Source organism: Meles meles, chromosome 5 (genome assembly GCF_922984935.1).
Source record: "Meles meles chromosome 5, mMelMel3.1 paternal haplotype, whole genome shotgun sequence".
Taxonomy (NCBI): Eukaryota; Metazoa; Chordata; class Mammalia; order Carnivora; family Mustelidae; genus Meles; species Meles meles.
Window position 1 is genome coordinate 54,533,535 of NC_060070.1, and position 25,634 is coordinate 54,559,168.

Sequence of the window (25,634 nt, forward strand, 5' to 3'; positions counted from 1 at the left end):
AAAATTACTATAGTTTAATACAGATTTTAAAATATAGTTCTCCCTTCTAAGTGGTCTCATCTTTCATCTCTTCAGAATCACAAAACTTGGGTTTTAAGTGGGATATTATGTATGAATAGGCCCTGAGTGAAAAGTTGTGGTTCAACAGGTGTGGTATAAATTACATATGTTTTGCCTCTCTTTATTTAGGAGATCTGTGTTTTTAGATTGTTTTAGTTATGTGCCTAACTTCTAGATATTTGGGGTGAATAAAAATTTTCTGTAAACAAAGTTTTATTAATAAATAAGCTTTGGTGGAGAACATTTCAGTATTGGAATTTGACAAAACCAGGATTTATTAAACAGTTTCGTAGTTTTTGAGAAGCAGTCAGATGTTGGGGCGCCTGGGTGGCTCAAGTCAGTTAAGTGTCGGACTCTTAAATTTGGCTCAGATCATGATCTCAGGGTCCTGTGATGAGCCCTGTGTCCAGCCTGTGCTCAGTGGGGCCTCTGCTTGTCTCCCTCTTCCTTTCTCCCTACCCCACTTGCACATGCTCGTACTCTCCTTCTCTCTAACCTTAAATAAATCTTTTAAAAAAAGCAATCAGATGTTGCAGTTAGTTGCTGACTCTATTTTCTATATACTGATTTTAACCTTTTTTTTCCAATATAAGGAAATACTGAACATATATAAAGTTTAAATGTTGTTTTAGAAATAAAAGATTAAATGGCTAATCTTTGTCCTTTATTAAAGTAAATAAAAGACTGTTTATCATAAAATTATTATTTATCAAAACAGTGAGAGCACAAGCCACTGAGTAGGAAAAAACATTTTTAAAAGGACTATTTTCGAGGATAAAGGACTATTAAAGGACTACTAGCCAAAATATGCAAGGAACTCTTAATACTCAGCAATAAGAAAATGCAAAACCCAGTTAAAAATTGGGCAAAAGACCTAAGAGACATCTCACCCAAGAAGATATACAATATCTTAGTTTGGGCTCTTATAACAAAGACCATAGACTAGGTAGCTTATAAACAATAGATAGTCATTTCTTACAGTCTTTGAAGCAAAGAAGTCCAAGATCAGGTGCTGGTAGATTGATTTCCTGGTGAGAACCCTCATCTTAGCTTGCAGGAGGTCACCTTCTTGCTATGTCCTTACCATGACAGAAAGAGAGCTCTGGTCTCTCTTCCTCTTTTTATTAAGGGCACCAGTCCTGTCATAGGGACCCCACCGTTATGACCTCATCTAAGCCTAATTACCTCCCAAAGGCCAACCTCCAAATGCTATCATATTGGGGGTTAGGGTTGCAACATACAGATTTTGGGGGGACACATTCAGTCCATACATTCCACCCTTCTTCTCCTCAAATTCATGTCCTTCTTGCATGCAAAATAAACTTCGATTTCATCCCAATATACCCCAAAGTCTCAACTCAATCCAGCACCAGCTCTAAGGTCCCATCTAAATATCAGTTAAATCAGATATGGGTGGCACTTGAGGTTATGTTCATCCTGAGACAAAATGTCTTTCCAACTGTGAACCTATTTAACCAGATGAGTTACATGCTTCCAAGACAGTGGGAAGAACTGACAGAGCATAGACATTCCCATTTGAAAGGGGAGAAAATTAGAGGAAAAAAGGGGCGACAGGTTCTAAGCAAGTCTTCAAAATCTAGTGAGTAAATACTTTTAGATATTAAGGCTCAAATGTAATCATCTTCGATCTGAAGCTCTTCTACCTTCAGGACCCACTGGGCCAGACATTCTCGCCCCAAGGCTCTTTCTTTGCTGCTGCTATTACCCTTAATGTCTCTATTTTTAGCATCCATCTCCAGTCTCTTCCAGCCTTTACCACTTACATAGTTCCAAAGCCATTTCTGTCTTTGTAGATATTTGTTACAGCAACACCCCACTTTTTAGTACTAAATTCTGTTTTATCTTGGGCTGCTACAAAACAAAACCCAAAATCAAAAACAGAACAGAAAACACAGACTAGGTGACTTAAATAATAGACATTTAGACATTTATTTCTCATGGTTGTAGAGTCTGGATAATCTAAGATCAAGGTATTGGTAGATTCAGTTCCTGGTGAGGACCCTCTTCCTCACTTGCAGGTGCTGCCTTCTCAACTTTGTTCTCAAGGGACAGGGAGAGAGAAAGAGGGCTCTGGTCTCTGCTCTTAAGGACACTAATTGCATTATGGGGGCTCTATCTTCATGACCTCATCTAAACCTAATTACCTTCCAACAGCCCCACCTCCAGATACAATCACATGGAAAATTAGTGCTGATTTTGGGAGGATACATTTGGTCCCTAATATATAGATGGCAAGTAGTACGTGAAAGATGCTTAACATAGATCATTAGGGAATTGTAAATTAAAACAAGATACCACTGCACACCTATTAGAATGGTGAGAATCCAAAAATCTGACAGCAGCAGATGCTGATGAGGATGTGGAGCAATAGGAACTCATTCACAGCTGGTGGGAATGCAAAACAATACTGATAGTTTGGCAGCCTCTTAGTAAACTAAGCTTGCTCTTACCATAATATCCAGCATTCCTACTCCTTGTAATTTATTCAGATGGCTGAAAACTTAGGTTCACACAAAACCTGCAAGAGGATGTTTATAGTAGTTTTACTCGTAATTGCCCAAACTTGAAAGCAAACAAGATGTCCTTTAGTAGGTGAATGGATAAATCTGTGTTGCATTCAGAAAATGGAATAATGTTCAGTGCTAAAAAGAAGTGTGCTATCACGCCATGAAAAGACATGGAGTAACCTTAAATGCCAATTTGAAAAGGCTACATACTGTGTGATTCTAGCTGTACAACATTCTGGAAAAGGCAAAACCGTGGAGATAGTAAAAAGATCAGTGGTTGCCAGTAGTTAGGGGAGGGAGGGATGAATAGGTAGAGTACAAAGGATTTTTAAGACCATAAAATATTGATACAATAATGGTATCTGTTTAAAAAAATTCTTATAATGACTCATATTAGCCATCAGCCAGGTCATCTGATGCCAGCGGGTGTACTGCAATTCAATTCTGACACTAACCACCCTGAAATAGCATCAGACTGCACAGCTGTAGGGGATGGTTCCCAACGAGACTGCCACCACTTTGGATGCCAGCTGCAAATTGGGTCCCCAGGCTACCAACATTTCTGGTCAGCTAGCTGCAAATCCAGGGGTTTCCTAAGACCGCCCCCACCCCCACATACACAAGACTGTCCTTCAGATACCAGTTGCAAGTTTAGAGGTCTCTAGGCCATCTGTACTTAAGACCAATTGGCTATAAATCTGGGATTCTTGTGATCCTTCTTAGTTTCAATTAATTTGCTAGGATGACTTAACTCAGGGAAATGCTATACTTAGGATTACAATTTTATTGTAAACAACGTAAATTATGACTAGCTAAATGAAGACAACACTAGCTAAATGAAGACAAGTTGAGGTCTGGTAGGGACCTGAATATAGAATCTTGTGCCCTCTCCCTATAGAATCAGGGCACATCACTCTTCTGGTACATCAGTGGGTTAACGAACCAGGAAGCACCCCTGTGTTTCTGTTTCCAGAGTTGTTTTTTTGTTTTGTTTTGTTTTTTGTTTTTTTACATTTCATGACAGAGGCGTGATTGATTAAACATTGGCCCATATAATTGGACTAAATTTCCAGGCTTTCTCCTCTTCCCAGAGATTGGACTGAGCCAAAGTCCCTAATCATACATAGTCTTTCTGGTGACTAGCCCCCATCCTGGGCTGTGTGAGTCAAAGGGCTTATCAAAAACAAATACCCCCTTGTCATTGGAGAAATTCCAAGGGTTTTAGAAGCTCCTTGACAGGAAACCAGGACAAAGACAAGACAAATTCTTTATTTTACACCATCAGGTTTTTAAGAAAATGGTAGCTCTTGAGATACCTACTAGTTGTTGTTTTTTTTAATTTGAAAATATACCATGGAAACTGAGGTGACTGAAAAGTATTAAAGATTGGAAGACTTAAGAGCAATAACTGATTTACTGATCTATGTATCAACTTGGTATTTCTTTAAATTTATTTTTATTCATTTATTTTTTAAAGATGTTATTTATTTAGTTGACAGAACACAAGCAGGGGGAACAGAGGGAGAGGGAGAAGCAGGCTCTTTACGAGCAGATAGCCCAGTGCAGGGCTCAATCCCAGGACCCCTGGATCATGAGCTGAGCCAAAGGCAGATGCCCAACTGACTTGAGCCACCCCAGCACCCCTCATTTGTTATTTTAATTATTTAGGCTTTATGTAGCTATTTAAATCTTTATACATCATGCAGTTAGAATTTTTTTTTTTTAAAGATTTTATTTATTTACTTGACAGAGATCACAAGTAGGCAGAGAGGCAGGCAGAGAGAAAGAGGAGGAAGCAGGCTCCCTGCCGAGCAGAGAGCCCGATGCGGCACTCGATCCCAGGACACTGGGATCATGACCTGAGCCAAAGGCAGAGGCTTAAACCACTGAGCCACCCAGGCACCCCAGAATTTTTTATCTGATTTTATGCATAAATGTATTTCCCCTGGTAAAAAGGAGAGAGGAATTTACTTGGAAAGATGAAGGACTCTTTTCAGTTTTTATTACCTTAGGTTGTCAAAATAGATAACCTTAAAAACTTTTTTTTCCTGGGCTATACATTGCTTCATTGGACTCATTTTTTTCTTCTAATAGCAAGTTGTTTCACAGTGTATCCACTTTCTCCAAGGAAGTGCTTTCTTTTTGTTTCTTTTACAGATTGATTATACGGGAACAGACCCTTCTAGTCCCTGCAATAAATGTTTGTCTCCGAATGCGACACCTTGTTACTGTACCATTAACTTCACACTGGAACAGTCATTTGAGGTCTGTATTCCCAATGTATTAGAAAAACCCTGCTTTTAAAAATATTGATGTTTTATTAAAATTTTTAGACTAATTTCATTTTTGTAGCAAAGTCCATATCCTTTTGAGGAAGATTGTTTTGTCTGGTAATTAAATATCATGTATTTTTTAAATAGTTTAGTATTTTATAAACTAAATTTAAAACATTTTATCTTCACTGGAAAATTTTATTTTACAAATCAATGTATTATTTATATGAAATAATTTTGCCTACTTTTAATACTAAAGTAAGTTTACTTTGGAAATTTACTAAGTTATTCATTATTCAATTGTCTTGTTTTTCTATTAGATATGAATTGCCATAAATGCAAACACGTAGTGAAAACTTATTGAGCTTTTATGTCTTGACAGCAACTAGAACACTACTGTGTGTGTGTGTGTGTGTGTGTGTGTGTAGTTATGTATCTTTTGCATTCATACCTGTTAGTGGAAATTGAGCCGATGCTAAAGGACATAAGGATTCAGAATAGACATGACAAAACCAGTTTTTGCTTTCCTTTACCTAAAAATTCAGCATAAAAAAATTGTTTTATTCTTCAGGAAACAAAATTAGTTTAATACTTGTCAACTTTTTAGATTTTCTACAATTAAAATTTTCTTTTTTTTTAAGATTTTATTTATTTATTTGAAAGACAGAAATTACAAGTAGGCGGAGAGGCAGGCAGAGAGAGAGGAGGAAGCAGGCTCCCTGCTGAGCAGAGAGCCCGATGCGGGGCTCGATCCCAGGACCCTGGGATCATGACCTGAGCCAAAGGCAGAGGCTTTAACCCACTGAGCCACCCAGGCGCCCCTACAATTAAAATTTTCTTAAAAGGCCTGTTTGACTTTTGTGGTCCCCGGCAGATGGTTGCCATCTAGTGGTTGTAGATGTTTGTGCACTGAAATAAAGGACTAACACTATCTTAAAAAACATGCAAATAAATTTGGGAACAGACAGGAATTTATTTTACTTTGTTTCAGCAGAAATCACATAAATTTTAAACCTCAAGAATTCATATTTTTTTACAGAAAACTGTAAAGAAGTTCTGCTTTTGTCTGAACAGACAGAATTGAGATAAAACAGACTTGAAAGCTTCAGTTGTTTCTTTCCCCATCTAAAAACACCTATTTTAGAACTTTTTCTGAAAAGCCCATTCTTTTGTGGACCCTGGGTTCCTTCACAAGACCAAACTTTGCATTGGACTAACAGACTTTTCAGTTATTTTGTCTCAATATTCACTGAAAGGATTTCTTTTTCAGTTTATAAGTTGAATTTACTGTACTGCTTCTTAATTAAGATTATCTTTTTTAAGCATATTCTTTGTTTCTGTGATATTTTTGATAACCAAAAATAGTTCTTAATGTGAATATTTTCTTTATATGAAATGGGAAAGTTTGTATACTTCGACATTTGAAAATAAAATTTTAAATAAGTAATTGTGTATGTGAAAATAGCAAATCAAATATAGCCTACTTAAAATGTTATTTTAAAAAATTATTTATTTATTAAGATTTTATTTATTTGACAGAGAGAGAGAGAGAAAGATCACAAGTAGGCAGAGAGGCAGGCAGAGAGAGGGGGAAGCAGGCTTCCTGCCGAGCAGAGAGCCCATGCGGGGCTCAGTCCCAGGACCATGAGATCATGACCTGAGCCGAAGGCAGAGACTTAACCCACTGAGCCACCCAGGTGCCCCTATTATTTATTTTTTTAAAAGATTTTTATTTATTTATTTGACAGAAAGCACAAACAGGGGAAGCAGCAGGCAGAGAGAGAGGGAGAAGCAGGCTTCCCGCTAAGCGGGGAGCCCGATGTGGGGCTTGATCCCAGGACCCTGGGATCATGACCTGAGCCGAAGGCAGGTGCTTAACAACTGAGCTACCCAGGAGCCCCTATTGAGTTATTTTTGATTATAGACTATAGAAGTAGCAACCAGAAAGGAGAAAATAGCTTAATGTTTTTGCTACCTCTTAAAACCTTAAGTCATTCAAGATGGTTTTGCAGTGCCTTCTAAATAATTATAGTGCATGTAGGTCACCCTTCTTTCCCAAGTTATTCTAAATTGGCTCCACCAACTATATTAAAGTATTTTTCTTGATTGTTATATATTAACTCATTAGCTTAGATACTTTACTAATTATTAATTTATTAATTACTAATTCTATATAGTATGTTGTTAAATTTTTTATGTCTCAGTTCAAGTTCAGAATTAACTTGGACAATAAATGAAAGTTTGAGCATTATTCCTTTGAAAAGTTGACTCTCAGTGGAGACCAATCTGAATTGGAGAAAATTTGAAGTTGTAAGTAGAATAGGCTAATAGACATCTTGAGGGCTTTTTTTTCATGCAAATAGTACTTCTTTGAAGTCTTTAAGGATATTTCAAAGTTTATTCTTAAATTTTTTAACATACTTTCTTTAACCTTACTTACAGTTTGTAGTGTTTTAGATTGTTAAGGATTGTTAGGATTCACTCCAGTACTTGTTTTAAGTTATCACAAATTCTAAACTAGTAAAGTCCAAATGACTAGGTTTTTTATATATGCATGAAACAAGTTTATATACAACAGTTTCATATGAAAATTGTTTCCCTTCTTTTTCTTTAGGGCAATGTCTTTATGTATTATGGACTGTCTAATTTCTATCAAAACCATCGTCGTTATGTGAAATCTCGAGATGATAGTCAACTAAATGGAGATTCCAGTGCTTTACTTGTAAGTAAAATGATGGGAATATGAAAATGTAGATATAAATAAGAATATGTGGTAATAGCTTAGTTAGAAATGTTAAATTTAATAATGTTAGGATGAAATTAAAGTGTTACTTGTTACTTGTAGTTTGTTTAGTGAGGGTTTTTGCTTTTTTATTTTATTACTATTTTTTGAAGATTTTATTTATTTATTTGACAGAACGAGACTGCAAGCGGGGGAGAGGGAGAAGCAGGCTCCCCCCTTTTTTTTTCTTCAAGATTTTATTTATTTCTTTGAGGGAGAGAGCTCAGGAGATTGAGCAGGAGAGCAGGAGCAGGGGGAGCTGCAGAGAGAGAGGGAGAAGCAGGCTCCCTGAGCAGAGAGCCCAGTGTGGGGCTTGATCCCATGACCTGAGTTGAAGGCAGATGCTAAACTGACTGAGCCACTCATGTGCCCCAAAACAAGCCCCTATTCTGATGCCCAGCCTGGATTGAGCTAGAGGATCTTAGTTTCCTGACTGTTGTTCAACTTTTCATAATAGTGGTTGATCCCCAAGTATTTTATGTTATTGTTGCCAATGTAGCAAACCTTCAGAGTTCCAGAGCTATTTTGGGTTTCTTAGATATAATGAATCTCTTGGAATGCAGTTTAGGACTATATTGTGACCAGAATGCTCCTGGTAAGCATATACTGCTCTAGGTTATCTTTAGTGGTTTTATTGATCATTCCTAATGTTTGGGATCTCAAGAAATAACATATTGAAAGATTCTGGTTAGATCTGCAATATTTTGCAATAACCATATGGGGTTTTAGGACTCAAATCCAGAGAAGGTGCTATTCTGTGAGACACACCAAGTTCTTAGATCTTTCTGAATTTGTTGATTGGGATTATAGATTGGGCATGTTTAGAGACCTGGAAAACGGTGGTTGTTTTATAATTCCTTTATTTAGATACACCCTCTCTTTGCTAAAAGCAGAAGAAACAGAGATCAATTCTTTTCTTATAGGCTGCAAGCAAAAAGCTTTTAGCCTAGACTAGGAATTGATGAATTTGTTTCTGTAAAGCCCAGACAGTAAATACCTTCGGTTTTGCAGGTCATATATGGTCTCTGACAGAGCTACTGCCCTCTGCCACGGTAGAATGAAAGTAACCCATAGATAGTACTTATGAATGGGTGTACTGTAACTGTGTTCCAATGAAATTTTATTTATAAAAATAGGCATAGTTTGTTATTTATTGATCTCTGAGCTAGACCAAATACATGATTTAAGACCAGGTGGCTTTCAAAGATTTTAAAGATTTTAAGAATGGACAGGTTAAAGTCTTTGTTACTTAAAACATTGTGTATAAGGTCCTTCACAATCTTTTGTCAATCTACCACCCCACTCTACTTCCTTATTTCCAACTCATACCTTTAATGTATCTTTGGCCTGGCTGCCTTGGGTGATGTGTCTTCTTCCTAACCATTCCTGAGACCAAGTAATCTGCCCTTCGGCATTTACATTTTATTTGCCTAGGATACTGGCTTAAGTCTTGCCCTGGAAGTCCTCTCATGTGGAGGCCTGCTTTTCTCTATAGTGCCCTTGGATACAAAATAACTTCTTTACATATTTAGTTCATTCATACCCTATGCCAAGTCACTTCTCACCTTGCTTAACAAACTTTCCCCATATTATGCATTCCCAACTCTCTCCATATCATCTGTTCTGGCCCTACTCTCAGGCCATTTTCTACATAGTTGCTGTAGTGATCTTTTAAAAATGTAGATAACCACTTAAGTGATCTTTCAGTGGTCTCTTAGCATTTGGAGTAAAATCTCAGGATGATCTGAGCTATGCATAATTCTCCAGTGTCATCATACGTTATTCTCCTTGTTCCCATACTCTAACTACATTCTCCTTTTATCTTCTCAGAAATAACAAGTTCTTTCTCAGTGGCCTGTATTATTCTCTGCTTAAAACCCTCTTCTGCCTGCTCGTGACATGCTTGTCTTCTATTCTTTTTTAGGTCTTAACTTACATTATTTTACCTCCACAACAAACTTTTCTTTATCATAGGTTCTAAAGTAATTTATTTTGCCTTCCCCTAGTAATTACTTGGCATACCATTTTCATAACACTTACTGCAATTTGTAATTATATATTTACTTATTTGTCTTCTGTTTTCCCAACTATACTATAAGCTCATGAGGGCAAGGATCATTTTAATCACTATATATCAAGCACCTTGCCAGTGCTTAGCACATGGAAGACATTTAATAAATACATGTTGAATGACTATAAACGCCTTCATCATGGCTCTTATTTCATATAATTATTGGTTGTATATGGATCTGTTTCCTCTGTTATACTGTGAGCTGCTTAAAAGCAGGGACTTTATTTATTTCTTTGTTTTTTCTGTGTCTAACACCTTGCAGGATACATGGTATGTTAGGTACTCAATAAATGGCTTTCCTAAACCAGTTACTGGAAAGTATCTAGCATTGCTTAGTTCAGGATCTCTGATGCGTAGGTAGTAAAAAATATTTTCCTTTCTATTAAAACTTCCTGAAGAATTCAGTGGCTAGAATATATATCCCCTACTGAAGAGTTTATTTGTATTTAAAACCTCACCCTCCCTTCTTCCTTCCTTTGACATAGAACCACAGGATTAACCCAGAATTACAAAATTTGAGATTATCTAGTTGAACATGTTCATTTTCTTCTTCTTTCTTTTTTTTTTTTTAAGACTTTATTTATTTGACAGAGATCACAAGTAGGCAGAGAGGCAGGCAGAGAGAGAGAGGAAGGGAAGCAGGCTCCCTGCCAAGCAGAGAGCCCCATGCGGGGCTCGATCCCAGGACTCTGAGATCATGACCTGAGCCGAAGGCAGAGGCTTTAACCCACTGAGCCACCCAGGCGCCCTGAACATGTTCATTTTCTAAGTGAAGCCAGGTAAATTAAGGGACTTGCCCAAAGTTATATAGTACATAGGTGGAACTAGAGCTTCCAGTCTACTTTTTTTTTTTTTTAAGATTTTATTTATTTATTTGACACACAGTGATCACAAGTAGGCAGGGAGGCAGACAGAGAGGGAGGGGGACGCAGGCTCCCTGCTGAGCAGAGAGCCCAATGCAGGGCTCGGTCCCAGGACCCTGGGATCATGACCTGAACTGAAGGCAGAGGCTTAACCCACTGAGCCACCCAGGTGCCCCTCCAGTCTACTTTCAATTGAAGATTCCTTTTATCATGTCACAATTGGGTTGAGAATAGACTGCTTCTTAATTTTTCTTGAGCAGAAAACTCTGTGATATGATTTTTGTGTTGATAATGAAAATTTTTAAAAAGTCAATTTGATATATGCATATATGACAAAGTATTTGCAAGGAAGGGTTACATAAAAAGGTAATACAGTAACATTAAGAAAAAAATTGAGTATTAAATGTGGTGTTACAGTCTTTATAGTATACTATTATTCTGTATGCATTGCAAGTGAGACACATGTAGGGACTGAATTTATAATCAGTAATTAGGCTAGCTCGTAGTTCTCCCAGAGGCCCATGTGATAATTTCTTTCTTCTTTTCCTTCTGAACATCAGAATCCCAGTAAGGAATGTGAGCCTTATCGAAGAAATGAAGAGAAACCGATTGCTCCTTGTGGAGCTATTGCCAACAGCATGTTTAATGGTATGATATAGATATAAAGAAATACAGATTATGAACATATATAAATAGGAAAATATGTGTAATTTATTGATACCAATTTGATAGTCTAGTAAACATGAATGAAGTTGAGAAAATTGAGCAACTTTTTTTTTTTTAAAGATTTATTCATTTGAGAGAGAGAGAGCGTGCGCTTCCACGTGTGCAGGAGCTCTATGCACGTATGCAAGTGGGGGTAGGGGTAGAGGGAGAGAATCTTCAAGCAGACTCCCTGCTGGCGCAGAGCCCGAGCACTCTACTCCACTCAGGGCTCCATCTCACGACCCATGAGATCATGACCTGATCTCAGGTCATGATCATGACCAAAACCAGCAGTCAGACGCTTAACTGACTGAGTCACTCAGGTGCCCTGAGCAACTTTAAAATAAATTTATCAGTTAGTTATTTAAGGGGTATTATAATGTTTTGTGACTTTTTTTTTTTTATTCTCATATTTTAAGAATGAATCTCACTCTGGGAAGAAGAAGCAGAGACATTCTGCTAGTCTTCGTATTTCATATATGACTAAATAAAAGGCAGGCTGCCTTTTCCACCAACTCAATATCTATACCAGTACAAAGAATCTAGAGTTGATCATTTAAAGCAGCACTGTCTGATACTAATATAATCTAAACCATCATTGTGAGACATGTATATGTTAAAATTTTCCAATAGTCACATTAAAAGCAAAAACAAGTAAAATTAATTTTAATAATATATTTTATTGAACCCCAAATACTACCTTTTTACCTATAAATGATATTCAGTACATAAAATGGATGAATGAGATATTTTGTATCCTATTTTTTTGTATTGAGTTTTTTATTTCTGAGATACATACTTAAAAAACATATTCATTTGGGCCAGCCATAGTTTCAGTGGCTCTGTAGCCATGTAGCTGGAGGCTACCATATCAGATAGTATGGCTAGAGAAATGGATAAGCCAGAAACTGGGAAAGAATGTGTTTTTTAAAGGAAAGGAGGAGAAGCAGATTACCCTGCAAATTATTTTACTTGGGTTAATATTAAACATTGACCTTACTACATCTCAGTTAGCCATGTAGGAGAAGCGACCTCTAATGTATTGAAGAAAGAGAAGTCCATCTAGGATTATAAAATTACCATAGATAATTCATGTATAAGTAGTCAGGAGCAAATGTACATTGTATGCCTGCCTCCTGTTCAGCCACTTTTGGGAGCAGATAGCAGATCCTCATTTCTCATAGAGTATAATAGGTGCTATGGATTTTCAGTATTTAACAATATCTTCTTTTTTATGTTTAGATACATTAGAATTATTTCTTGTTGGCAACGAATCTTATCCTACACCTATTCCTTTGAAAAAGAAAGGTATTGCTTGGTGGACAGATAAAAATGTGAAATTCAGAAATCCCTCTGGAGGAGAAAGTCTAAAAGAACGATTCAAAGGTAAAATTTACTAATACCTCTTTAAAATGTGATATAAGTTAGGAGTTTTAATGAAGTACCTAAAATTTTCTATCTCTAGAATCTTAAAAATGTTTATGCTTTTTATAAAAAACGTTTCTTCACACCAATTTAGGTAAGATATGTTGAATGTTTCTGTGTACTGAAATACTAAAGGAAATGTATATTTCTAATCTTGAATTTTTCTAGTATTCTATTAAAAGCATTTCAGCCATTGTGTTAAAACTACAGGTGAGTTTCTTTTAAACAGATCCAGTTTTTTATTATAGTTATAAATTAAAATTTATTTTTGATTCTATACCTCAATTTCACAGTGTAATTTTTTTTTAATCATTATATCTTTGCATTAAATCATCTGCTTTTTGGTATATACTCAATGGCATACTTTTAGTATTTTCCTAATGGAGATAGTCATCAAATCTTTGTAGTTATTTGTTGTTACATGAGAAATTGGTTTGTCTCTAGATTTGAAGACTTTCTTAGAATATATTTATACCTTTGAAATATGAAAAATACTTAGATTGTGTATTGTATGTCTTTGTTTTATTTAAGTGACTTTTCAGTGAAAGTGAAACTCTTAATAGAATTGAATATTTTGTCCTCTCCTCTCACCCCCCCCTCTTTTTTAAGGTACAACAAAGCCAGTAAACTGGGTTAAACCAGTGTATATGCTGGATTCTGAACCAGATAACAATGGGTTCATAAATGAGGATTTTATTGTTTGGATGCGTACTGCAGCATTACCTACTTTTCGTAAGTTATATCGTCTTATAGAGCGGAAAAGTGATTTACATCCAACATTACCAGCCGGACGATACTATTTGAATATCACGTACAGTATCCTTTTTTGGCCATGTGCACAGATTGATAGAATTTGAAAGGAGTGTTGTTCAGTTTTATCTCAGTTAAATGAGATGATACTCTGTTTTAGTTTTGATTTTTACAGGAGTATGTGAAGATATATGAATATCTTTTTTTTTAATCTTCCAGAAGTTTTAAATTTGGATGTACTTTGTACTGGGATTCAAACATTTTATTTGGTAAAATTATTTAAGATGCTGGTGTTTCATTTATTAATAAGCTAAATATTTCTACAGTGGAGATGGTAATTGAGCTTAATTCAAAGGCCAGTGAGCATAAACTGATGCTAAATAAGTATTGATGGTAGTGGGCTCTTTTAATACGTATTTTAGATATTAAGAATCAGTGGATGCTAGTTTGCATCAACATAATTGTTTATAACTATTGTTCCATTCATAGTACCAAAACATTTTTATCCTTAGCTGTACTATTCCACATTAATAATTCAGGTGTACCTTTCAGTGCTTATAAATATCATTTATTTCATTCTAATTATATGTCAACATTTTACTAAGTACTGTCCATGCATTGTTTTATTTAATTGAAGCATTATGAGATGGGTATCATCTCCATATCATAGACAAGAATATAGGAACATAGAGCATTTAAGTAACTCACCCCAGGTTGTACAAGTAATAAGTAGAAGAGTTGGGGTTCATAACCAAGCTATTGACTCCAGTGGCCATGACTTAACCATCAGCTACAAAACTACTACAGGCTGTATCCCTAGCTACTTTACTCAAGTAGTCAGACCAAGCCACATTGGCCTGGATACAAAGTCTTTCTTAGCTGAAAATATTGGACACTGCCTTTTATTCTAAACAAAAGTCCTTATGTTTTTTAATCTGTAGCCCAGATATGTAGCTTACATATATCATGAATAAAAAGTTTCTCAAATATTTGCATTTGAATGTTTGTAAATGATCTTTGTATTTTTGAGTTTTCATAATCCAGGTTAGCCATGAGTGTATAGTTTCAGTTTTATAATGCATTAGTGAATGGTTTATTAATTAATAGACCTAATTTTGAAAGAAATGTCTTTTTGTATCCTTAGTCTCTTGATTTTGCACCCAAGTATGCAACTGAATATGACCTGATAGTGACAGGCTAAAAGTAGCCAAGTTTTGTAACCTAGGCCCCCAGATGGGAGCAATTTTGCACAGACAGACCCAGTTAAGGTGCTGATAGAACATTATCCTGAGGCTACTGCCAAATTTAGGAGGCAACTCTGTCACATTTAGAATCCAGAAGATCTAGTAAGGTATAAGGGCATATACAAGCCTGTAGCCTACAGCAAAATAGAGACGTCTTTGGAGTACTCAGTACTTTGTCTTAGTTAACAGACTATTTGCATCCCAGGCATTGAAAAGAGAGCTGTCAGGAGGAATATAGGCTCTCAGAAATTGATGAGGCAGAAATTTGGGTCTGCAAAGCATCACAGGTAATTACAAAAATTACTTACAAGGTGGGAACTTAGATACTAGAATTAAGACAGAAGCCCATTTTGGGTGCTTGGGATACAGAGAGAGGCTTGATGGGTGATTTGATACTTTGTCCCTCAAGTGTTTTATTCATTAGAACTCTTTAGTCTTTGATTGATTGATTTGATAAGGATTGATATAAGAAACTGGCAGAGACTGCCATTTGAAGTAATAGGGTCTATCCGTGGGGATGGAAAATTGCAGAAGCTAGAGAAACAGATGGAGCCTAAACTTGATTCAAAAGATGCTTTTGAAAAGGTTGTAAACCTTTCACGTAGGGATTTAGTTCTGTCTTCTCTGCCCTAATTCTCCCCAAAATCTTAGAATTGGTCCATGTAGATAGTTTATCCAATATACTGGTGTTCCATTTTTAAAAATCTCTTTAACAGTCCACCTTTCACTTCTGCTCTGTTTCAGCCATCAGCTCTGTGTCACACCGTGAGTTTTGTCATTGCTCCAAATAAGCAAGTTAAAACTTCAGTATCATACCTTGTGCTCAGAGTCCTCTCATTCTCATAATTACTCTCTTATTCATGCTCTTTTAGCTCACAGAAACCTTCAGTCTCTTTATTCTTCCTTTTTCTTCAGGTCTGTCAATCTTCTCTTCCTTTATGGGTTTTATTGTTGTTCATCTGAAATACTTGTTTCACATCATATTTCTTTGTGGTCTTTTGTCCCTTCTGTGTAATGAGAGAAGAGTACCTGAGAAACCAATAACCCTTAATTTGAATTTGGTTGTTTTTGCTTATAAACTATATGGTTTTTACTGCTAACTTGCTAACTCAGTGCTTCAAGGTAGTAACTATAAAATTACTTTGTGATTCAGAAAATGTGGGTAAGGTGCTGCCTATGTATCATGGAATTAACCAATGAATTACAAGCAATTAAATGCCTGATTTTAAGTTGTATTTTAAAAATCAACTAGACATGGAAAAGTCTTCCTATACACTCTTCAGATTACCCTGTACATTCTTTTGATGGACGAAAACGGATGATTTTGAGCACTATTTCATGGATGGGAGGAAAAAATCCATTTTTGGGGATTGCTTACATCGCTATTGGATCCATTTCCTTTCTTCTGGGAGTTGTACTGCTAGTAATTAATCATAAATATAGAAACAGTAGTAATACTGCTGACATTACCATTTAATTTTATATTCTGAAAACAAATTTACTGCATGTGCATCAAGGCCAGTCCTGTTCAACCTAGCTTTCGAATGCCGATGTCTGGTTAGTATGTCATTTTTGAAGTTGGCACATAACTTTTTTTTAAAAAATAAGTTTTTGTCCTTTGCTCCTTCTTTATGGATGTCTTATGGAAATATATGACGGGTATGAAACAAATTAACTGTATTGATGATATCAACACTGTAACTGCTGAAATGGCATTCTAATGTTTGCTTTGTGTTGGGTCAGGCCATATGATGCATAGAGCCTCTTTCCTGTGAAATGCATCTACTGCTTAAATGTTTATGCTGTGTTGATAATATTATATTGACATATGATGCTGTATATGTGTGCCTGTTGTGTGAAGAAAGGGATTACAAGATGTATGAATATAATGACTTGCTAACCTTGCAGGATTCGGAGTTACAAAACGATGAAGAAAGACCAAATTAAATAAAACACTTCATCATTTTCATGTGTCGTGTGTAAAGGCTCAAAGTACCATCTTTGTTGAGGTGGTTCCTGTATTCAATTAATCCAGTACAGTTCTTTGTCAAGTTTAGCTTTGATTTCAAAGGACAAGGACATGCTTACCTTGTCTAGCGTAGGAATTAATGGTCATGTCTAGAGGTCAGGTGGTCTCGGGTGGGAGAATTTAAAATTCCTTTTTCGATTTGGTGAAGATGTTGCAGCCAGGAACCCCAACTCACTTGATACGTTTTTACATGTGATCATTTCCCTTGAAGCTTATACTTTATAAGGGATACATAGGTGAGATGGGAAAACTTCTTGGCAGACCTTCATCTTCTGCCTCAACTATAAACCAATTGTAATTGTTCAAAGGAGACTTTTCATTCTTGTGGTATTTAACATTTAGAAATTTGCTTCAGCATTGGAAATACCTCAAGCTGTTTTTATTTTGCAGGTAAGTTTTGATTTAAATACTAATGTTATATTGTAGAAATTTTAAAAAACAGTAACCTTCATTTCTTTTATATTTCTTTCAATTTTTGTATATAGGTCAAATGTGGATGTGTATGCACATTCTTTTTAGTTAAGGTACCAATTATTTTGGTTGGTTTTTCCTAAAACATACTTTAAAAATAAATTCCTTAAATTTCCTAAATTCTGGAGATTTTACAGTGTGCACATGATAAATTATAATATATATATGGTTGAAGTTATTTTATTTTCTATTAACTGGAATTATTTTAATATTCCTTATTGAATAAATGCTATAATTTGTTTGCTATGGAACTTATTCTTGAATGTAAACTTACTTTTTCACATGCATGAAAACGTATGTCTTAATCAGAGATGGCTTAATTGCTTTGAAATAGCTTTTTTTTTTTTTAACAAATAACTCATATGTTTGTATAGAAGAGTAGATGTTTATTCAGAGTTTGTAATGATTCCCTTCAGTTATATTTTAAATCAAAAGGTCTTGGTAATGTATCAATTTTGATTAATATATGTTTTTTTTTTAAAAACAGAAATAATGTAATGGTTAATAGAAATGTGCCACACTTCATAAGTTTTGTATAACATGAAATTCAGTTAAAAGAACTTGTAGTTCATAATGACTTTTAACTGGTAGAATATTACTTGCATGAGGTACTTACTATATGATTATCCTGAAATTTCTGAATGTATAGGGTATTCTTTGTCTAAAAATAGCCTTTGTTTTGTCAGTCCTTCAGAGTATTGTTATTTATTCTGATAATTGACCCTCTTGCACATGGCAGTTTATTTTCTGGGATACATCATTGGGGGAAAAGGTTTTTGCCAATCTATCCAGATTGAGTTTATGTTGTTTAAGGAGGACTGCCATCCTGCATCTCTTTTTCTGATTAGGGGACCAAAGGTGCCACTAAAGAAAAATTGAAGACCTTCCCAACACCTTCTCATCTGTGGTGAAGACAGAATCTTAAAATGCATTTGGAGTTTTATCTATTCTACAAGTTCATTGATGGCCCAGTTCCCTTCCGGTCTCCTGTCATTTGAGCTTTAAGGGATTACTGTTACTAATTATGAAAAATGTGGAACATTCAGGTGGCTTATGTGAAGCATGGTGGGGGAGGAAAACTATTTCTTTCTTATGGGTTTTATGCTCATCTTTTGGAAATACTGATGTCATACTCAACTTTCAGAGAATCATATTGCATTTTATTGCATTTAGGTTAAGTAGAAGGCATTGAAGAATGCATTGACTTACAGGAAGTATTTTGATATACGAAGTTTCCCAATTGAAGGAATTATTTAATAAGTAAAAGCTAAGAAATTTCATTAAAATCATAAGACAGTTAAAAATAAGATGAGAAAAATAACTGTACTACCTAATAGAGAATTTTGATTCAAGAGGAGAGTCAAGTGAATATTTTTTGTTTATTGGTTAGTAACAGTTTATTTGTAACCTTGATTATATTTAAAGATAATGTTCTGTTAGTATGTTCTGTATTAATAAAAATGAACAAAATTAATTTTGCTATGTTTAAGTGTCTTGCTAAAATAATAATGCCCCAGTGTTTTTGCTAATGTTGAACACTAAACTTCAGATCAAAGTCAGTAAGTCCTGAGTTTTAACATTTCCATGTCTTGATTTGATTGCCAATATGTGTATATATTAATCACTTTGACAGCATTTACTGCAAGATTTGTCTATATTACTGGGAAACCTCTCTTCTTACCATTAGGTGGTCAGATTGTCACCTGAATTATAGGCAGATGGGCTAAATATTGCTATTAGATCAAGGAAATGTCTAATAAGTAGAAAAGGAAAAAATGGTAGAGAAGCAATGATAATGAAAATAACGAGAGGGTGGGGCATATAGGAAATAAAAACCAAACCAGGAAAGAGGAGCTGCTGACTGTAGGGTTAATCAGTGCTGGTTAATCATCTTCATGGAAATACTGCCTTAGAATTATTTTATGGTCCTTTGTTGGTTAAGATGAAAAATTTTCTTTGTGAATACAGTTATTTTGAGGGAAGGGTGGAGGAAGTAAGGAAGCGCTATTTCAAGAATTTCGATGCATAAATGTTTGTTGCAGAGTTTGGATGATCTAGTCAAGTGTTTTAGAGCTTTTTTTTTTAGTCCATGCCCCATTCAATAAATATAAATTATATTTTCCCTAATGTCATTTTAAATTTCAAAATAAATATGCCTAAAATGAGACTGTGGTGAGCTTATTTGATTTTATCCACTTGTAAATATATAAATTTACATTTTGTCAAAGTAACATGTATACATGCTTTAAAAAAAAACTCCCTGTTTTGTTTTTTAAAAATATATATTTATTTATTTATTTGACAGACATCACAAGTAGGCAGAGAGGCAGGCAGAAGGAGAGGAGGAATCAGACTCCCTGCTGAGCAGACAGCCTGATGTGGGGCTCCATCCCAGGACCCTGGGATCATGACCTGAGCTGAAGGCAGAGGCTTAACCCACTGAGCCACCCAGGCGCCCCCTCCTTGTTTTTTTTATTTAAGATTTTATTTATCCATTTGTCAGAGAGAGAGAGAACAAGCACATGTACACAAGCAGAGGGAGCAGCAGGCAGAGAGAGAAGCAGGCTTCCTGCTGAGCAAGGAGCCTGATGTGGGACTGGATCCCAGGACTCAGATCATGACCCAAGTGGAAGGCAGGTGCCTAACTAAGTCACCCAGGTGTTCCTCCCTGTTCCAACTTTAACTTTCAGAGATAATCACTTTGAGTCCAGAAGTTTCTTTTGGTATTTGTTTTAGTATATCTAAGTAAAATAATATGACTATTCTACTATTGCTTGATTTAACAGTTTTAGGCATTAGTATTTTCTTGATAATGTTACCTGAGGATTTAGCTCTTTAACACACCTACCTCTCCGTCTCCCATTATGTTATTCTGATTATATTTAGTAAATACAATAACTGTTGTTTAATTATGACTATAGAGCAAAGCAATGCAACCTGATTACATTTGACATCATTTTATTTTTCCTAGAATTAATAATTGCCTCATTTTATTTTATTTTATTTTTATTTTTTAAAGATTTTATTTATTTAACAGAGAGAGAGATCACAGGTAGGCAGAGAGGCAGGCAGAGAGAGAGGGAGAAGCTGTCTCCCCACCGAGGAGAAAGCCCGATGCAGGGCTCAATCCCAGGACCCTGAGATCATGACCTGAGCTGAAGGCAGAGGCTTAACCCACTGAGCCACCCAGGTGCCCCAATAATTGCCTCATTTTAAACACCTAACTTTCTGGAAACTTACCTTAAACTTTCTTCAGTTTCTCTGTCAGGTCCATCATGTTCTCATCAATAGTTTTGAAGGGGTTTTTCCCCAAATATCAGATAATCTGATTACCTATTTTTACTAGGGAGGTCTGTTTGTCCTTCCAGGCCAATCTGTACTGGTGGTTCTCTTGGCCAGTTACATTGCCATGATCCCATGACCTCCTCTTGTCCCCCTTCCGTGTTGGATCTGTTTCCTGGTTTATTCTCTAGTTTACTGGAGCACTTCTTAAAGCACTTAAAGCTTCCTAAGAGGTGGTATATGAGAGGTGAATTTTCCGAGTCCTTACATGTCTAAAATGCCTTTATTCTGCTCTCACAATTTCATTGATAGTTTGACTACGTACACAATTTATTTATTTATTTATTTATTTATTTTTTAATAAGACTACATATACAATTTTAAGTTTAAAATAATTTTCCCTCGGGGTTTTGAAGCCATTGTTCCACCCTCTTCTAGGTTTCCCTGTTACTTTTGAGAAATTGGATTCTGTCCTAATCAAATATTGAACCTTCTAGAGTGATGCTTAATTTTCTTCTCTTTTTTTCCAGTTTAGACACTATTGTCTTTGTGCTTAATAGAAGATTTCTTCATTTTGATCTTCCAACATTATCTTCTGTTGAATTTGTGTATTTAAAAATAATTTAATTTCTAAGACTTCCTTTATCCTGTTTCTGAAATACATTCATCTTAGTTCACAGATAAAATATTTTTCTTTTTAATTTTTTTTTTCTTTTTAAAGATTTTCTTTACTTACTTGACAGAGAGAGACACAGTGAGAGAGGGAACACAAGCAGGGGGAGTGAGAGAGGGAGAAGCAGGCTTCCTGCCAAGCAGAGAGCCCAATGCAGGGCTCCTTACCAGGACATTGGGATCATGACTTGAGCTGAAGGCAGATGCTTAACGACTGAGCCATCCAGGTGCCCTGTTAAAATATTTTTCTGAAGGTATATATGCTTTTCTTTCCTACTCCGTCAGCATTGATTTTTATTGTTGCTATTTTAAATATTAGTGTTTTGTTCATGTAGGTGACTTTCTTTGTATTTCTGGCTAGTCTTGACAATCTGTCATATATGAATGGCTCCCCAAAAAACTAATTGAAAGCTCTTTGTTGGTGGCCAGTGCTGGACAAGTGATAGGCGTCACTAGCACAGTGTTACTTAGAAATGCCACTCAGCGAATTATTTGTTCCTGTTCATGATAAAAAGCTTAGACAAGTAATAAAGAATTGGCAGGTCAGCAAGTGTAGGTGGACCAAATTTTGAGAAGTACTGCATTACAGAATGATTGTCAGGGGCCACTCATTTGGCTGGAGGCCTTTTCTTTGGGGTTGTTCTCTAGGGACTTCTCTGGGGACTTCTCTGGTCTTCTGCAGTAGGAGGAGGTCAAGGAGGGTCTGTTTTTTTCTGCCTTTAACTGCTTCTGCCTTGTCCTCCCTCCACTTCACCTTCTGTTTTCCACTTTATGCATATTTCTGTATCCCTCTCTCCCTGCATATCCCTTCTACCTGGTTGTCTTCCATTACTTTCTCCAGATAAAAGTGATCTCCAACCTGTGGGAGACAGTGATGGAGGTGAGAGATTGTCTTTGTTTGGCTGAGAGGGGTAGGGCTGAAGTCTTTGGATCTGACCATTCAGTTGTATATAATTTTCAGCTAGTCATGTTCAGGCCTATTCCTTGTAGCTGTAGCTTTTATGTCTAAGTCTGAGCTTCTGGGGCTGTGGACCAATGAGCATGCTTCTCACTGGTGTCCCCATTTGGATTGCAGCCTGCTCTGTCCTGCTCAGTCATATCTCATCTGTTTTCTAGGAATCTGAAACCACTTCTCTTTTCTCTATCCTCTCTCAACTCTCTATCATTTTGGGCTCATGTCTTTAGAAATTGTTTTAGATGATCATACAGTTAACTTTACTGTTTCTCTTATTGTGTGTATTTCCGAGCATTTTAACTTATGTATAGATTCCTGTAACCATCATAGGAAACAGAGCGGTACCATCAGCCCCTCAAAACTCCCTTCTACTCCTTTGTACTCACCATTTCCCTTATTTATAAGCCCTGGCAACTGCTAATCTCTTTTCCACTCCCTTAGTTCATCTTCTAGAATGTCATAAATGGACTATATGTAACCTTTTGAAACACTTCTTTCATTTAGCATGCCTTTTAAATTCATCTAAGGTAATGATGCCTCCTACCTTTTTAATTCCTTTTTTCATTTTACTGGGGTGAAAGAGAGAATAGATAAACACTTGGAGCCCATTTTTAAAGATCTTAAAAATAAAGTTGGTATGTACTGTCATTGATATTAATGGGAGCTTGTCTTGTTGGTGTGTGACAAGCTTTTTTATCCAGGGTAATGTTGAAGAAGACTGAACTCAGTGTACAATACTTTGACTGTCAAAATTTGAATGCTACTTTGCTCAAGGACCAGAAATACAGGAGAAAAAAAAAAAAAGCTTTAAAAATACTTGTTCAATTGGAGTTGAATTAGTTGTCTAAAGTTGAATTAGTGGTCTAAAGTAATCCCTGGAGTGTCATCTTTCCTCTTTACAACAAAGCTTGTAAAAGACTAATTTATATATTATTGCCCACCTTCAGCTTTAGTTAGGGTTTCACTGCACAATTGTACTGTACTCTGTTTTCTATCATCTGTGTCCGAAAGATGCAGTAAAAAGAGTATGGGTTTTAGAAGCAGGCTGACCTGGGTCTTATCTAAATAAACTACCCTCACATTATTTAATCTTCTAAATCATTTTCCATTTCCTGTCAGTAAAATGGGAATTTTAGTACACACTTGACAGACTTTTGTTTTGAGGCATAAGGGAAGTGATAGATGACAAGACATTTAGCAAGAAAGTATAGAAAAATGACAATGAACAATTCCCACTCTTTGTCACAGGAAGTAAACTCACTCTTGAACTTTTTGCTCCATTTGATAGTTGGCATCTTCCTTCCTTCTTCATTCTTAGCATATGGCTTTGTGAATATCTGCTGATTTTCTTCCTACTTACCTGTTCTTAGTCTCCTTTATATATTTCTTGGTTATGCTCACTACATAAAATATAGGGAATTCTTTGAGGTTATGTTCCAGACCCTTTCCTCCCTTTACATATACTCCCTGAGCAATCATCAAGTTCCTAGTCACTTCTACTATGATCTTTACACTGATGAATCTTTTCTTGTGCCTTAACATCTCTTCTAAGCTCTACATGGTTCAGTATGGATCTCTTCTTGGATTGTCTTTGCATTTCTCAACCTTAAGAAGGCCAAAACAGGAATCATTTCATACCAGCGTTGGTTTCTCTTACATTCCTTGATAACCACCTCATCAGTTAAGTCAGAAGCCTTGCTGTCTTCTTCAGCTTCCTGATCCAATAAAATCACTATACTTTGGGGCTCCTGGGTGGCTCAGTGGGTTAAGCCTCTGCCTTTGTTTCCTGTCATTATCTCAGGGTCCTGGGATCGAGGCCTGCATCGGGCTCTCCACTCAGTAGGGAGCCTGCTTCCCCCCTCTCTCTGCCTACTTACGAGCTCTCTCACTGTCAAGTAAATAAATAAAATCTTTAAAAAAAAAATCACTATACTTTGTTGATTTCTGAAGGCATGTCCTCATAGTTGGCTCTTTAATCCATCCCCTTATCTACATCCTTTTATCTACATCTTTTTGCTACTAAGTTATTTCAGATTTTCTTCCTTGTATTATTATTAAGGCCTTCTAATGGACCTTTCAGACCCTTGTAATTCATGTTCAATCTAGCCTTTCACTACTACCAGAATGATCTTGAAATAGAGTTTCTGATTTGGATAATTCACCCCATAAATCTTCATTTTAAAATTTTTATTTATTTTTAATTTTATTTATCCATTTGGTAGAGAGAGAGTACACAAGCTGAGGGAGAAGCAGGCTCCCTGCTGAGTCAGGAGCCCGATGTGGGACTTGATCCCAGGATGCTGGGATCAACACCTGAGCCTCCAGGATGCTGGGATCATGACCTGAGCCAAAGGCAGACCCTCAACTGACTGAGCCACCCAGGTGTCCCCTCATAAACTTCTAAATGGCTTTATTCACCTTCAGGATAAAATTTAAAATCACTAAGGGACACCTGGGTGGCTCAGTTGGTTAAGCCGCTGCCTTTGGCTCAGGTCATGATTCCAGGGTCCTGGGATCGAGTCCCACATCAGGCTCCTTGCTGAGCGGGGAGCCTGCTTCTCTCTCTGCCTGCCACTCTGCCTGCTTGTGTGTGCGTGCGTTCGCTCTCTCTCTCTTTCTCTCTGACAAATAAAATCTTAAAAAAAAAAAAAATTAAAATCGCTAAAATCTCACCCCTGCCTTCCACCGTTCCCTCACTCTTTGTCTTTCTGCCACTTCCACTATCCCTCATTATTTGTCTTTCTGCCAACCTAAGTATTTGCAATTCCCTAAGACATCTGTTCACCTTCTCTTTTTAGCCTGTCTGTGCTATCTATCCCTCTGTCTGGATTTTATTGATCCATTTCTCTTTACCCAACTTTTTCTTCCATAATAAAAGTTAACATTTATAGGGATGCCTATAGATGGCTCAGTGGTTTAAGCAGGGGACTCTTGATTTTGGCTCAGGTGGTGCTCTCCACATGGAGTCTGCTTGGCCCTCTCCCTGTCCCCAAAGGTGTGCTTTCTTTCTCTCAAAATCTTTTTTTTTTTTTAAGATTTCATTTATTTATTTGACAGAGAAACAGCAAGAAAGGGAACACAAGCAGGAGGAGTGGGAGAGGGAGAAGCAGGCTTCCCACTGAGCAGGGAGCCCAAAGCAGGGCATGATCCCAGGACCCTGGGATCATGACCTGAGTGGGGGGCAGATGCTTGATGACTCAGCCACTCAGGCACCCCTCAAATAAATAAAATCCTTAAAATGTTAACGTTTATTGAATTACATCATTTAATCTTCATAGCCACCCAATGATATGATGGATAATATTATCCATTTTACAGATAAACTGAAGTATGAAACTTTCCTTCAATCATAATCACTATTAAGTGAGAGATTCAGGCTCTGACTTCAGGTTTTAACTACAATATTCTTTCTCTTTTCAGTACACCTAGGCATCTGTTTTAAAGTTCCTGCAGGAAATCATGCTTGATTCTAAATCCAGGTTATTAACCATGTTCTTGCTCTAAGTCAAGATTCTTGCCTTTTA

General features: G+C 36.4%; 1 protein-coding gene across 1 annotated transcript in view; it reads left to right on the forward strand.

The window, feature by feature from the left end:
• Nucleotides 1–18,675, forward strand: part of TMEM30A (transmembrane protein 30A) — a 36,967-nt gene extending 18,292 nt beyond the window's left edge. The window contains exons 2-7 of the mRNA XM_046005851.1: nt 4,746–4,853; nt 7,476–7,583; nt 11,138–11,225; nt 12,525–12,668; nt 13,317–13,523; nt 15,985–18,675. Coding sequence (XP_045861807.1) covers nt 4,746–4,853; nt 7,476–7,583; nt 11,138–11,225; nt 12,525–12,668; nt 13,317–13,523; nt 15,985–16,178 — 849 coding nt within the window. The 3' untranslated portion in view covers nt 16,179–18,675. The remainder of the gene's footprint in view (nt 1–4,745; nt 4,854–7,475; nt 7,584–11,137; nt 11,226–12,524; nt 12,669–13,316; nt 13,524–15,984) is intronic.
• Nucleotides 18,676–25,634: the final 6,959 nt, after the last annotated feature.